The sequence below is a fragment of the Chlorocebus sabaeus genome, chromosome 13 (assembly GCF_047675955.1).
Source record: "Chlorocebus sabaeus isolate Y175 chromosome 13, mChlSab1.0.hap1, whole genome shotgun sequence".
In the NCBI taxonomy this organism is placed as follows: domain Eukaryota; kingdom Metazoa; phylum Chordata; class Mammalia; order Primates; family Cercopithecidae; genus Chlorocebus; species Chlorocebus sabaeus.
Window position 1 is genome coordinate 19,286,282 of NC_132916.1, and position 15,901 is coordinate 19,302,182.

Below are 15,901 nucleotides of genomic sequence, written 5' to 3' on the forward strand. Positions count from 1 at the left end.
GGATTCAAAATCTTAATTTTTAACAATTAATGATACATATAAAAACAAAATACGGACAATAAAACATGACAATATAGTTTATAAAAGATTTGGTTTTTGGTCTAAGGAAATTGAAAAAGAGGACCAATATTAAGTCCAGTCTAAGAATGGGACTGTAAAAAAAATTTTAAAAAAACCATTAAAAAATCAAACTAGAAATTCTTCATCAAATTAAAAAAAAATGTAACTGCAGACAGATAAGCCTTTATTAGGCTGTGGCAGTTGCATGGGTCGGTGAAATGACATGGTAAGGTAGCTTCCAAAAGCAGCAGGGGAGGAGGGCCTTGTTTTTTTATCCTCTTAAGGTTTAAGGGGCAATTGTTTTAATTCATCCTTAAGGAGTTTCTGGGAATTTTTCTGCTACAATTTGCATTTCTTCTTCAATAACAAGTTAAGGGTCAAGATCAAGTAACCTTAGTAACCTTTGTGTCTTGCATAATACCTAGAACTGTGTGTTGTACTTACATGTTTATTAAATGGGAAAGGATTGAAAAGAGGCAAGAGGATCTTTAATGCCGATAGTCATCAACATTAAAGATACTTTAAACTTGATGAAGACTTCTGAATCTATCAGAAAACAGGTTAGAATGTCTGTCTTCAAGTCTTGATTCTGAAAAGTAGCCCCTGAGCCTGTTTAATTTGGGCCGTGTTTTTGTTACTGTGTAGCTGACACCCCTTGGAAAGGTATACATACATGCCTTTACTCATCCTCTGATTCGGAAGCTAGGAATTAATGAATGGTTTTTGTGTTGAATTCTGGAATGCTTTCAATTCTTGTGTGGTTTCTCTGAACCCAGGATGTGAAGGATGGAGTGTTGTGCAGCTACTGCTCCACCTTTCCTTTTGCTGGAGCTTTGGGGTAACCTGGGAAATTCAGTATTTAAGTGTCCGAGATGACATTAAGTGTAAAAACCTGAATTCATGGCAGATCCAAAAAAGAGAAAACTCAGTTCTGTTCATTTGTAACATCTAGCAGCACAGTGCGTCGGGTTTCTTAGGAAGAAGCTGATACAGTCAGAGATGTCCCTAGGCTATTTCTTTGGGCCATCCTTAGACTTGCAAGCAGTTTTCCTAAATACCGTATCTTATTTTTCTTTAGGTTTTTTTTTTTTCTACTTCCTTCCAGGAAAGAATTTGAAGTAGATTTCAACATTCAACATAGTTTCAAATGAGATAATAAATACTTTCGCATATTAGAACAAATAGTTGACATGAACAGAGAAATGTTATGAAGTACCTGAAATGAATAATTTAGTTGAACATTTTGTTTTGAGAAGCCCGGTAATTAAAAGAGGAAATCCTCCTGGGATTTACTGTTTGTTGTTTTTTATTGTGGGAGAGGGCAGAGTAAAAACATAAAAATATCTTCAGAGAAATAACTTTTTCCAACACTGAAATGAAGGAGTTATTTCATGGATTCTGTTATAGGAGACATTGTGTAACACGATAGACAATGACTTCAGTTGGAGTTTGGCAAAAACAAGCCATATACTGTCTTTCTGAAAGCACAGGAATATAATAGAAAATCAGATGTTTCAGGCTGGACGGTGGCTCACACCTGTAATCCCAACATTTTGGGAGACCAAGGCAGGTGGATCACTTGAGGTCAGGAGTTTGAGACCAGCCTGGACAACATGGTGAAACCCTGTCTCTACAAAAATACAGAAAGTAGCCAGGCATGGTGGTGGTGCACACTTGTAATCCCAGCTGCTCGGGAGGCTGAGGCAGGAGGATCTCTTGAATCCAGGAGGCGGAGGTTGCAGTGAGCCAAGATCATGCCACTGCATTCTAGCCTGGGTGACAGAGTGAGGCTCTGTCTCAGAAAAAAGAAGAAAATCATATGTTTCTAAAGTGATCTGAGATAGTGTAATTTTGGAACACCATTTTTTGAAGATTTTATTTTTCATAGAGAAAGCAGTCTTGGCATGACTAGGTAATATGCCCCCAGGACCGAAGCCTGACTTTCATTTGCCACAAATTGAGGGCCACTCCATTTTCATACGGCCATCATAGTGGTAAACCCTTTATACGATCAAAGTAGTAAACCCTTTATGTCCTTTATACCATCAAAGTGGTAAACCCTTTATACCACTCTTGACTGAGATGAGGAAAAGCCTCTGCTTTGTGTCAAAAGCATGTGGACTTTGTTTTGTTCCCATAGGTGCACTGAGCTCTTCTTTTGAGCTCTGCAGAACAACGTGCATCTGGAGTTGGCCGAATGGTTTCAGTCACCCTCTCTGTTCAAATTAAATCTTTACCTGGTCTCATTTTCAGAGATCATCATCTGAGATATTCAACCCACATCCCTTTGGCTTACAATTCCTAAAAGCAATAGTGGGTCCTGTGGCTTATGCCTATAATTCCAGTGCTTTGGGAGGCTGATGCAGGAAGACCACTTGAGGCCAGGAGTTGAAGACCAGCCTGGCAACATAGCAAGACTCCCATTTCTAAAAGACTTTAAAAAAAAAAAAAAAATTAGCTGGGCTTGGTGGTGCACACCTGTAGTCCTAGCTACTCAAGAGGCTGAGGTGGGAGGTTCGCTTGAGCCTGGGGGTTCCAGGCTAAAGTGAGTCATGATTGCACCTCACTCCATCCAGCCTGGGCGACTGAGGTAGACCCACTAAACAGTCATCTCATTGAAACAAAAGATGTTCCCATCACTCGTGAAATTCCAAGGGGTTTAGAAGCTCTGTGTTAGTAACTAAAAACCCACTAAACAAATGAGAAAACAATAATAGCAGCACTTCTTATTAATGTCCAGTCTTTGAAGAGAACACCAGAGGATGGCAATGGCAGGTCTGAGTGGCGTGGAGCCTGATAACAGGGAGAATGTTTTCAGGCTGATAGCACAGTGTGTTACGGAATCACTAGTGGATTATTAACCATGTTTTTTGAAAAATGAAATAGAAAATAACAGAATACATTGCTCATGATAAAGGTAAATACTGGTTTGTGAAGCTATTGTGGCAATTATTGGTGTGTGAGCGTAGATGTGTATATGTACTATGTATAATGATTTCTTATAGATTGTAGTCAAAAAACTTAAAAGATAAAGCATAATACTGGTAACATAAAATGTATCTGTGTTTTTATAGCTTTCATCTCCAATGAGTACATTGCAGGAGAAAAGGCATTTTTCCTTAATATGATCTATCTACTCACAGTACTTCTGACATCAAATATATGGGAGCCTTTTCCTCCTCCTCCCAGCCAGTTCTCCAATTCACCGGACACTAACAAAGTGTCCTGCAATTCAGTTCAATTCCAGCACTAGCCAGAGTTAGTGCAGACCCCAGTTAATTAAGCTTGGCCCCACAAGGCTGCCCTCCCGGTTGACAGCTGTGCTTCTGACCAACCAGCTCTATGACCACCACCCCCTCTTCAGGTTTGATGATTTGCCAGAATGACCCACAGAACTCAGGGAATCACTTTATTTACGTTTACTGGTTTTTTATAGAGTATACAAAATAACAGCCAGATGTAGAGGTGCACAGGGTGAAGTTTAGAAGGGCCTGGAACTCAGGAGCTTCTGTTCCTTGTGGAATTGGGCCGTGCCACCCTCCCGGCACATGGATGCATTGATCAACGCAGGAGTTCTCCAGACCCCGTTGTTCGGGTGTTTTTATGGAGGTTTCATTGTGTAAACCATGATTGATGATTAACTCAATCTCCAGCGCCTCTCCATTCACTAGAGGTTAAGGGTGGGGTTGAAAGTTCTAAGCTTCTAATCAAAATTTGGTCTTTCTGGTAACCACTCCCCATCCTGAAGCTGTCCAGAACACTGGGAGTCACCTCATTAAAACAAAAGATGTTCCCATCACTCATGAAATTCCAAGGGATTTAGAAGCTCTGTGTTAGTAACTAAAGGCACAGAGCAAATACTACAACCAAAAATGCCTCTGTCACTTAGAAAATTACAGGAGTTTTAGGAGTCTGTACTGGGAACCAAGGACAAAGACCAAATCACTATAGAAGCAGCATTGCTGTAATACACCAATTTTCTTCAGTAATACAGTGTAAATGAAAGTACAATTTTTTAAAAAATGTTCTGATCAGAGCATGTGATGCTTCTAAAACAAGAATCATATGTAGATTTCTAGCCCCATCTGCTGGAACGTGTCTTCTGTGACCAGAAAAACAAAACATACTAAAATACTGTGGTTTTGGGGTTTTGTTTTTTGGGTTTTTAAAAACATTTTGAAATAGAGAAGCCCTAAATCTTGTAAGTATTATAGGTTGGTTTGACACATTTATTTAAGAGCAAGTTGTAGCTCCCCATCCTGAAATCCAAAATATGCTTTACATGTATATGTAGCTAATGCTTAATAAGGATTCACTATAAAAATCTAGAGAAAGATGTATAAAAATGAAAGCTGCTCAGAAAACAATAGCATCTTTAATAAAAAAGAAAAAAAGCAGACAAGACATTCTATGGTTCTTTCCTTTTACCAAATAGGCTAAAATAAAAAAAGCTAAGAAAATAAAACCAAAACAAAATGTCTAAAACGTCAGGTTCATCTATTAATAGAAGAAGCACACAACTAAGACTCGAGAGCTAAGAAGTTTAAGGAGAATACAGAAAGTAGTGTGGCAAACTATATAAGCTGAGTGACATTGGATGGATAGAACCTTCAGCCAAACTAAATGGGAGATCCCGAGAGAAGGAAAGGGGATGGTTGACAGTCTGGAAAACCTACGACAAAGATGCTTAGGATGGCTAAGTGAAAACAGATTGTGTTTAAAGATTTATTCATAATCTATTTGGAGCTTAGAATATATTTTCTCATAAAAATAGTGATTGACTTGCCTTGTCCCGTCCTTGAGAGTTGAAAATAGTACACGTTCTCAATTTGCTGTTAGTGTCTGAATATTCACATAATTTGGGATACCAGATTGCCCAAAACTCAGTTCTGAATATGTTGTGCCCTTTATTTTTATCTCCAAGTGGCATTTTTTAAAACTAGCCTTTTACCTTGATTTAAAATAATAGTGCCTGACTGGGCATGGTGGCTCACGCCTGTAATCCCAGCACTTTGGGAGGCCGAGTTGGGCAGATCACCAGAGGTCAGGAGTTTGAGACTAGCCTGGCCAACATAGCGTAACCCCATCTCTACTAAAAATACAAAATTAGCCAGGTGTGGTGGTGCATGCCTGCAGTCCCAGCTTCTTGGGAGGCTGAGGCAGGGTAATCGCTTGAATCCAGGAGGTGGAGGTTGCAGTGAGCTAAGATTGCACCACTGGCACTCCCGCCTGGGCAACAGAGGAAGACTCCGTCTCAAAAAAAAAAAAAAAAAAAAGAGTAAAATAGTAGTGCCTACCACCACCATCAAACAGACCTTGTACTCTAATGCCAAGCTGTATTATGGGATGCTTGCTGGTACATCTTCATTGGCATTATAAAATGTGGCCAAGAAAATAGACTCTGAGAGTAAGAAGTCTGTGTTGGTTAGGAGTAACTTTGTCCGGGCTCTCTGGACTCTCAGAGTAAGAAGTCTGTGTTGGTTAGGAGTAACTTTGTCCTGGCTCTCTGGTGTAAAGCCCTCAAATGTGACTATGTAAATCCGGGTGGGATAATGGACTCGGCTCTGTCTGCAACATGCCATTTTGCAGAGAAGCACTCTAATGCATAAGCTTTTTATGCTGTAAAATATAGTAGCTGAAATTGAATGCCACTTTTTCAGAGGTGAATTAATGGAGAGCCTGGTGAAAGTCAAAGCTTTCTGATGTATAAAACTTGATAAATGGACCTATTCCATCAATAGGCAAAGTATAACAACCTATCTACATAGAGAGTATGTAATTTCTGCATAGGTCTCTGTTTAATAAATACATCACTGTATATCAATCTGGCATCTTGCTCCAATAAAGGAACATAAAGTTTTGTTTTTGTTTTTGTTTGAGACGGAATCTTGCTGTGTCTCCCAGGCTGGAGTGCAGTGGCACAATTTTGGCTTACTGCAACCTCTGCCTCCTGGATTCAAGGGATTCTCTTGCCTCAGCCTCCTGAGTAGCTGGGATTACAGGTGCCAGCCACCACATCCGGCTGGATTTTTGTATTTTTAGTAGAGCCAGGGTTTCACCATGTTGACCAGGTTGGTCTCGAACTCCTGACCTCAAGTGATCCACCCGCCTCAGCCTCCCAAAGTTCTGGGATTACAGACGTGAGTCATTGCGCCTGGCCAAGAATATTTTTTGGGGGGGAAAAAAAAGTAGTACACGTTCTTAGCGCAGATGGGCTTGGCCAATAACACATGATGGAGAAGCAGACGTGAGACAACAGGGAGAGGCAGGGACAGTGTGGGCTGGAGACCCTGGGACCCCCTGCTGTATCCTAGTCCATTACTGCCAGATCTTCCACTCGGTCAGAAGATGATGGAAATCTGGATTTTGTGTGAAATCTCTCAGTTTATTGTTGACAAGTCAATTCGAATTTTAGAAACGTGATGTAGGTCAGCTCTTGAGTTGGATGGTTCTCCAAGCTGCCAGTTTACAACTCTGATTCTAGCGAAAGAGACAGCCTCTACCATTTTCAGTACAGCTATAGGAAGATCTTTCAGTGGACTACCTTATGACCTTCTTATCTCCTTTTTCTGCCTCTTGCTCTTCCCACTTCAGCCCAAACTAAGCACATGAGCTCTAGCCATCACAGAAGTAATTCTGACATCCAACCTAACATACTGTGATTTCACCTAGCAAACTTGAGTGAATCTGTCAGGTCTTGCAGAGTGTGGCGCCTGCCCCATGTCTCGCCTGATGTCCTTTGCTAGGATTCCTTTCTTTCAGCTAGCTTCAGCTCTACAGACATAGCACGTCAGCTCTTTTTAACTCCGTGAAGCCTTAAAAAGAACTAGTGCTCACAGGTCTAAACCTCAAGCATATGCCTGTTCCCTGTACTCTGGTAACTCCTGATACATTTTATATCCCCGTGTTCCTACTTTCATATGTGACTATGGGAATTAGCTAATTTGGAAGGAATTAGCAGTTTTCTGCTCATAATCAGGGTACTACATCCATTTATCCCCACATTCCCCAGTAATTTCAGCTTGTCTGACTTTTATTTTTTTCTAATTGAATTCATCTCATTTTGCTTATGAGTAGATACTTTATTGATTTTGGATTTTTCAGTTTGCATGGATCCTCAGGTTCTCTGTTATTCTTTTACCTTTAAACCACACATCAGAGCTGTGGAACAGATTGAGGAAGAGCAAATGGGGTCAGGTCATTTCATGAGAAAGAGCCAGGAGTTGCGGGATGTAGGTGGGAGGAAGGAATGAATTAATATACACTTCTCTAGAATTTCATACTGGGAATATACAGAATGGAAAAGAATTGGGGAGCTGAGATGAGTAAGTCCTAAGAATAAATGTTGATTTAGTGACTCATAAACTTCTTTTGGCCAACTAGAATCTAACAACCGTTGAACACTTGTGTTAGCCGCAGTGCTGAGCAGTTTATGCTTATTAGCTTACTTAAACTTTACAGCAACCCCATAAAGTAAGCATTATTGTTATTCTGATATTCTTTTAAAATTGTAACCAACTTATGTGCCTAAAATGTTAACTCTTATGCCAATAGCTTTCAAACTTTATCGACCACATCTCATAGAAATATATTTAACATTTTACATACATAGCGACCTAGAGTAGATACATACATATAAGTGACAGAAAACTTCATAAAATAACATTTCCTGTGAATAATGTGCTGTAATATTTTTCTATTTAGTTTTATTAAAAAGTTGTTTTGGGCCAACCAAACTGATATCAGAACTCACTAATGTGTTGTGACCTACACTTTGAAAAAACACAGCACTGAGCCATAGTTCTTACCATCTTTCCTCATGTGTACACAGGCAAGATGAGGCGTGAACCAAAGTACTAACCAAACCAAGACACATGCTCAGATGTACAGACCTTTTTGTTTAATGTTAACTAGTGTAAAAATACTGTAATTCCTTTGGCGATTTAAAGGAATCTGCTGTACAAGAGTAGTTACAAATTAGGAAATGACCTCAAATACCAATGTTGCTTTGAAAAAGAGTCGTGGAAACTCAGGGTTGGAGAGACTTAACTATCATTCCATCCAGTCACCCATGTGATGCCTTAATCATCTCTATTTTGTATTCAGTTTGTGCTTGAGACACTGCCAGTTGAGAGTGGCTTGCCTTTCATAATAACCTATTACAACTTTTTGCCTGGTGGGAGGGAGCAAGTGCTTTTGAAGATTGAACTGAAATTTGTCTCCCAGTAACTTGGTTCTCTTCATCTTCATCTCATCCTTTGTATCGCCCTTGGAGATGTTTGAAGAAAACTCTGGAGTTCTAGCTTTGCAGAATGGAGTCCCATAGGGTGCTCAGCAGCCATCACAGATGCTTCAGCCTCTTGGTAACCCATGTTGTGCTCATCTCCCTGGAACAGGACCTAATGCACTGCACAGCATTTGCAACAGCAGATGAGTATCATCTGGGAAATCTGTCTCAAGATCTGGCCTCCCACGGATATGTTGAAGTAACAAACTTGCCTAGAGGTACTTCTTCTTGAACCTGGGGCCAAGTATATTAAAATGAATTGGATAATTTTCCTATGATACTATCTTAAGTATGTATTTGTTTGCAATTCATTTTCTTTTGAAAGGATTGTATCATAAAAGTGGGTGTTGAATTTCTTTATACAGATGACAAAGAAATGAAAATGTACAGAGAACTCATTAAAATCAGTATGATTTATTAAGCATTATTTATAGGATCATTATTACTTGAGGTGGTCAGAGGTCATACTACTTCATTTCTAGCACATTAAGAAGTTATTTTAGTTTGTGTGTGTCTGTGTGTATGGTTTTTTTTTTGTTTTTTGAGACAGAGATTCGCTGTTGTTGCCCAGGCTGGAGTGCAATGGCGCGATCTCGGCTCGCTACAACTTGTGCCTCATGGGTTCAAGCAATTCTCCTGCCTCAGCTCCAGAGTAGCTGGGATTACAGGTATGCACCACCACACCTGGCTAATTTTTGTATTTTTAGCAGAGACGGGGTTTCTCCATGTTGGTCAGGCTGGCCTCGAACTCCCAACCTCATCTGATCCTCCTACCTTGGCCTCCCAAAGTGCTGAGATTACAGGTTGGAGCCACGGCACCCAGCCCGTTATTTTAGTCTTATAGAAGAACCATGAAGTTGATAGACATGGGGAGAGCCTTTAAAAAAAATTTACCAGCTCAATCTAATACTTTAAAACAATTAGTTAGCAGGTGCAGTGGCTCACACCTGTAATCCCGGCACTTTGGGAGGCCAAGGCGGGCAGATCACCTGAGGTCGGGAGTTCGAGACCAACCTGACCAACATGGAAAAACGCCTGTCTCTACTAAAAATACAAATAATAATAAAACAACTAGTTAAAAGATAAAAATGAAAAAGAAGAAAATTAAAATGAACTTAATTAGGATTTTTATGGTGATATCAGGAAGGATTCTTGAGAAATGGCTTGCTTTACATTAACTAAAAATAATTTAGGCCAGGCATGGTGGCTCAGGCCTGTAATCCCAGCATTTTGGGAGGCTGAGGCAGGTAGATCACTTGAAGTCAGGAGTTCGAGACCAGCCTGGCCAACATGGCAAAACCCCCATCTCTACTAAAAATACAAAAATTAGCCAGGTACAGTGGCATGAGCCTGTAGTCCCAGCTACTCGGAGACTGAGACACAAGAATTGCTTGAATCTGGAAGGTGGAGGTTGTAGGGAGCTGAGATCATGCCACTGTGCTCCAACCTGGATGACAGAGTGAGACTCTGTCTCAAAAAACAAATAAATAGGCCAGGCGTGATGGCTCATACCTGTAATCCTGCACTCTGGGAGGCTGAGACAGGCAGATCACCTGAGGTCAGGAGTTTGAGACCAGCCTGGCCAACATGGTGAAACCACACCTGTACTAAAAATACAAAAATTAGCTGGGCATGGTGGTATATGCCTGTAATCCCAACTACTCAGGAGGCTGAGGCAGGAGAATCACTTGAACCTGGGAGGCGGAGTTTGCAGTGAGCCAAGATCATGCCACTGCACTCCAGCCTGAGTGACAGAGCAAGACTCTGTCTCAAAAATAAATAAGTTACTTAGAACATTTTGATGAATAAACTTTTACAGTGAAACTCAGGATAGCCCAATACCCAGAACATTTATTAATTTACCTCAGAGTAGCAAAAATAGGTTGAAAGTCTTCCTATAACAGAGGAAATTCTTAAGAGTCAATCTCATAGAAGATAGTTGAAATATCATTGTGATAATCCAAACAGACCGTTTGTGATTAGGTGACAAAAACAAGCATAGTTGACTTAGAAAGACAGAGCTATGTCTAGAGCCCCTTGGGATGAAAATTTGCCTGGAGGTATTGGCTGACGCTGAAGGCTGGCCAGCTGTGTGGTCTGTGCTTCACAAAATTGGGGGCTTCACTGCCCTGGGTGGTTTCAGTCAATTTTATTTTGCTTTTGGCTGCATAGGCAAACCCTGTCCTATGTAGGATGTAGTAATTAACAATTTACAAAAAATAATAATAATAATTTTGGTCTCTGTCTGAATTGCCCATCACCCAACCTTTACCAGAAATCTGAAGCTTTGAGGATCCTAATTTTATGTTAATTTCATTAAGACATACAACCTTTTGCAAATTAAGAGTATATTTATTAATTGATTAACATTGGTTGTAATTTATATTATGGAATATATGCTTATGATAAATATCAATATACTAATATGTAAAGCAGCTTCTTATGATGAATATTGGTATATTAGTATATGTTTAACAATACTTAGGCCAGGCCCCATGGCTCATGCCTGTAATGCACTTTGGGAGGCCAAGGCAGGAAGATGGCTTGAGCTCAGGAGTTCAAGACCAGCCTGGGCAACACAGTGAGACCTCATCTCTACAAAACATGAACAAAAACTTAGCCGGGTGCAGTGGCGCATGCCTGTAGTCCAAGCTACTTGGGAGGCTGAGGTTGGGGGAGTCCCTTGAGTCCAGGAGGTTGAGGTTGCATTGAGCTGAGATCATGGCACTGCACTTTAGCCTGGGAGACAGAGCAAGACCCTGTCTCAAAAAAAAGAAAAAAATTTTTTTTAATAGTTGCAGGTGGCTGCAGTGGTAGCCCCTGCAGTGATTAACCTTGAAATCACGTATGTTTTTAAATGATCAGTATGTTTATTTCTGTGTATTTTCTATTGCCCTACTCTTTATACTTTAAAATTCAGCAAAAGGAGTAGTTTGCAAATACTAAAATTGCATTATTAATGAAATAGTATTTAAAGGAAGAGAATATATTAATACGTCTTTACATTTTATTTTTAATTTCGTAGAAGTCTAATTCTTGACAGTTATGTCGAACCTAAGACTTTAATAATTATCTGGACTAGTGATTATTGAATCAAAATGGGCATGAATGAGCTCTAATAATAATATCACAGGTTGTTGAATGTTTTATAAAAGTAATTGCTGATCATTTTTTCCGTGGTCATAGTTGCATTTTTATATATTAAATCCTTTCAGAGGCCTTAGTAGAAAGATGGTGATTGGGTTACAGAGCACTCCGTGGTATATAAAGAAATGATCTTAAGTACTTTATTAGAGTGTTTATAGGTGACTCTTACACCTTGTGTTACCTTGACATCGCTTTTTTGTTCATTTATTTTAAATCACAGATGCAGCAAATATTTTGGTGATGGGTGTGGAAAATTCTGCAAAAGAAGGTGATCCTGGAACGATATTCTTCTTCAGGTAAGACAGGAAAGAAGCCCCATTAGGTGATGATGGGTTTAGGTCAAGTAATTGTGGTCTTTAAAAGTGCAGGCATACCTTTCTTAACAGTAAATGTGTTCAAATTGTATTTGTGATTTAAATTTATCACTTAATTCTTATTTAATCTAGGAGAGTTTGTCACTTTTAGGAATTCTCTGGTAAACCGTCTTATAAAGTAAAGAATTTTTCAAACAAGTGAATGATCTTCCCCGGGGTGTCTTTCTTTGTACATACGGATTTTCATGGACTACATTTCTGGAAAGCAGCCAAATTCCTATTCATGTTTAGTGCCCCTTATCAGATTCCTGCCCCAGGGAAATTCCCGCTACCTCCCTGCTGTCTCTTCTTGACATTTTCTTTCTTTTCTCCCTTCCCCTTTGGTAGCTCTTTAAAGTTTTAGCTTACCTCTCGAGAGGTTTTAGACTAGGAGACTCACATACACACTTACTCCTTTTATCTAAAGGCTGACTCAATACTAAATATTCCACAGTAGCTGCCTGGGAATGATAATAATGATAGAACCGTGTGAAATAATCTCATTTATCCTCACCACACTCGATGAAGGTCTGTTACTGCTATTTTGCACCTGAGGAAACTGAGGGTCATAGGGATTAAGTGAATTACCCATAGTCATGAGACTAATACGTGACAGAACAGAAACACACGGAACATCTGTAGGAATCCAAAGTTAAGTTTTTGTGGACATAATCCTTACAGCTGATTATAAGTGGAAGTTCTTTTTTCCTTTCAATGCCTACCTTCCTGTTGACCCCATCTTTAGAGATAATCAAGATTCCAGCATTTAATTCAAGTAGAATAATAGCATCCCTGTTGTTCTGAGTGAGGAATTTAGATTTCTGAGGGACTCTAGATCAGCACTGTCCAGTAGAAATATAGTGCAAGCCTTGGCCGGGTGTGGTGGCTCATGCCTATAATCCCAGCACTTTGGGAGGCTGAGGCGGGCGGATCACAGGGTCAGGAGTTCGAGACCAGCCTGGCCAACATGGTGAAACCCTGTCTTTACTAAAAATACAAAAAATTAGCTGGGCATGGTGGAGGGTGCCTGTAATCCCAGCTACTCAGGAGGCTGAGGCAGGAGAATCACTTGAACTCAGGAGGCAGAGGTTGTGGTGAGCTGAGATCGTGCCATTGCACTCCAGCCTGATGACAGAGTGAGACTCTGCCATAAAAAAAAAAAAAAAGAGAAAAGAAAAAGAAATATAATGCAAGCCTCATATGTAATGATACATTTTCCAGTAACTACATTTTAAATATTTTTAAAAAGATAAAATTAATTTTGAACAACACAAATAATATATTTCTTGAAATTAATTTTAACAATATATTTTATTCAACCCAGCATATCTAAAATATTATCATTTCAACATGTAATTAATAATGATATTTTTTCACTCTTTATACTAAATCTTTCAATTTTGCGGTGTACTTTACACTTATACTTACAGCACATCTCAGTTTGCACCAGGCATATTTCAAGTGCTCAGTAGCCACATGTGGCCTCTGAGTACCATATTGCACAGTGCAGTGCATTCCTCTAGATGGAGGAATACGCAATTCACCAGACCTCTCTTCTGCCTGGAAGAGATTCTCTGAACTGATACTTTGGCTGTGGCTTGAAATACTTCTCAAATCCGTATTCAGAAAGGGCTTTATCCCTGCCTGTTGTAATAGCTGACTTACTGTCTCCCTGCCTGCCTGCTCACCCAGCACCAGTCTGTCTATTGTAAGCAGGGTCATTCTTCAGTGGCCATTTCTGACCATTACACTCTCCTGCCTAAATTTTCATGGATTATGAACAAGTTCTCGATCACTACATAAAGTTCCCTTCTGTATTGGCCCCTGCTTGCCTCTTCAACCTGGTTGTCCACTACTTGACCACATCTGCAGCCATGCAGCTGCTGGCTGTTTATTCTGAGATGCTGCTCTGCTCCCTCCTGCCTCCTCTCTGAGCCTGTGTGTCTCCTCTGCTGTGTTGTCTCCTCTTGTTTTCTCATTTGGCTACCTCTGCTAGTCCTTTAGCAAAGGGGTCCCTCTGGTGTACATCCCACGGTATAGTCTGCATACTTGTGTAGCACTGATCACACACTGTTGTAATTGGTGGCCTAAGTGTCAGCCCCAGTCTTTTCTAGGTTGAGGATAGGAATGAAATCATACTTAACCTTTCTGTCACAAATACTAAGCACGAACCCACACATATACCAAATACTTAAGAAATGTTTAAAGAATAACGTGGGGTCGTTAATATTTTTACTTTTCTTTTATTTCCTCCTTTCCTTCCTCCAGTGCAGTCACCCTGAGCCATAACTACTGTTTTTATTTACTACCTGAAACAGCTTCAACACGTCAAACTTCAGAAATCAAAACAAGTGCATTTGTAGTTTTAGACCCTAAATAATGTTAAAGCCAAAATCAGATTCAGAGGGCCTCCTGTGGTGTCACTGTAGTTCTGTTCAAAGCACTGTGAGCACGGGGAGCATTATTCCATAGAGGCCTTTAACTATCTGACGCATAAATTAACCACCATCTCTTTATTCCAGCTATTACAGGCATAGTCCTTTATTCCTTGCCATAGTAGAATCTGCCTAATGAGAGCTAAAACAAGGTCTCAAAAAATTTTCTTATTCTGATTTCTGTGGATCAGAATTGAACCAGGTATGAAAGAGTCTACATATGTGAAGTTATATAGTATTACAATAATGGCTATTTGTTTGGCAAACCATGTGAGAAATCATAAATTTTGGGGAGGCCAGGTTTTATCAAGAATTTTATTTTTGCTCTTATTGTAGCAAGCTCACCTAAGGACCATAATAGCAAATTACTAAGTACATCATATTTTGAAAAATCACATCCTGTATATATTCTAGAAGTTACATGGTTTTATATATGGCTCTAAGGAATGTATTCTACCTGTATCTTAGTTGGTTCTTTTATTTTTTTAAATCAGGGAAGGAGCTGCTGTGTTTTGGAATGTGAAAGACAAAACTGTAAGTGTAAATAAAAATGTGAAAGTATAAAAATGTAGTTTTGTGAGAATGAACTAATTAGCACAAACTGAAACATCAGAAATTAATAGATAATGCGGCCGGGTACGGTGGCTCAAGCCTGTAATCCCAGCACTTTGGGAGGCCGAGATGGGCGGATCACGAGGTCAGGAGATCGAGACCATCCTGGCTAACACGGTGAAACCCCGTCTCTACTAAAAAATATGAAAAACTAGCCAGGCGAGGTAGCTGGCGCCTGTAGTCCCGGCTACTCGGGAGGCTGAGGCAGGAGAATGGCGTAAACCCGGGAGACCGAGCTTGCAGTGAGTGGAGATCCGGCTACTGCACTCCAGCCCAGGCCACAGAGCGAGACTCCATCTCAAAAAAAAAAAAAAAAAAAACTAATAGATAATGCACAACTTACTTGCTCTGTATTACATGATACTTATCAGTTTCAGCTTCCAAAATATATTGTATTTTGGGTTAAGAATTCCTGCGTTTTCCTTTCTCTAGACACATACTAGTTTGTGGAGAATCGGAACCATCCTAACTATACTGCACACAGAAAGAAGTACTGTAGACTTTGCATGTTGTACTAAACAAAATGTATACACAGGTAATTGGAAGCTGGTTGCATTGAGGGTTCTTTTAGGTCAAGTTGTCTAGAACTTACTAATGGGAAATAATTTTTTCAATATCCAAATCAAGATTTATTTAATACAACCGTTTTAGAGGCAAATTGGTAATCTACATTAAAGCCTTTATATTTAACCCAGCAATTTTACACCTAGAAATGTATCCAAAGGAAATAATCGTAACTATTCATGATGATTTTTGTACAAAAGTGTTCATCAGAGCAATATTTATAATGGCAAAAATTAGAAATTACCAAAATACACAGTAATAGTTTGTTAAATACATCCATATACTACAGTTATACTACAGATCCCCTTGGAAATCATGTAAAAAAAATCTATTTCTGGGAGATTACCATATATATAATACAGTTACATTAAAAGAGCAGATTATACAGCCAGGCACGGTGGCTCACATGTGTAATCCCAGCACTTTGGGAGACCAAGGCCGGC

The 15,901-nt window shown here is 39.7% G+C and overlaps 1 protein-coding gene across 3 annotated transcripts in view; it reads left to right on the forward strand.

Moving 5' to 3' along the window:
- Positions 1-15,901, forward strand: part of RMND1 (required for meiotic nuclear division 1 homolog) — a 46,322-nt gene that overhangs the window by 5,913 nt on the left and 24,508 nt on the right. For 2 of the 3 annotated variants that reach the window (XM_008007582.3, XM_008007580.3), the window contains exons 3-5: positions 8,457-8,565; positions 11,715-11,790; positions 14,777-14,816. In XM_008007582.3, the coding sequence (XP_008005773.3) occupies positions 8,457-8,565; positions 11,715-11,790; positions 14,777-14,816 (225 nt within the window). Of the gene's footprint in view, positions 1-8,335; positions 8,566-11,714; positions 11,791-14,776; positions 14,817-15,901 lie in introns of all 3 variants that reach the window. The other variant, XM_008007583.3, reaches the window with a different exon arrangement.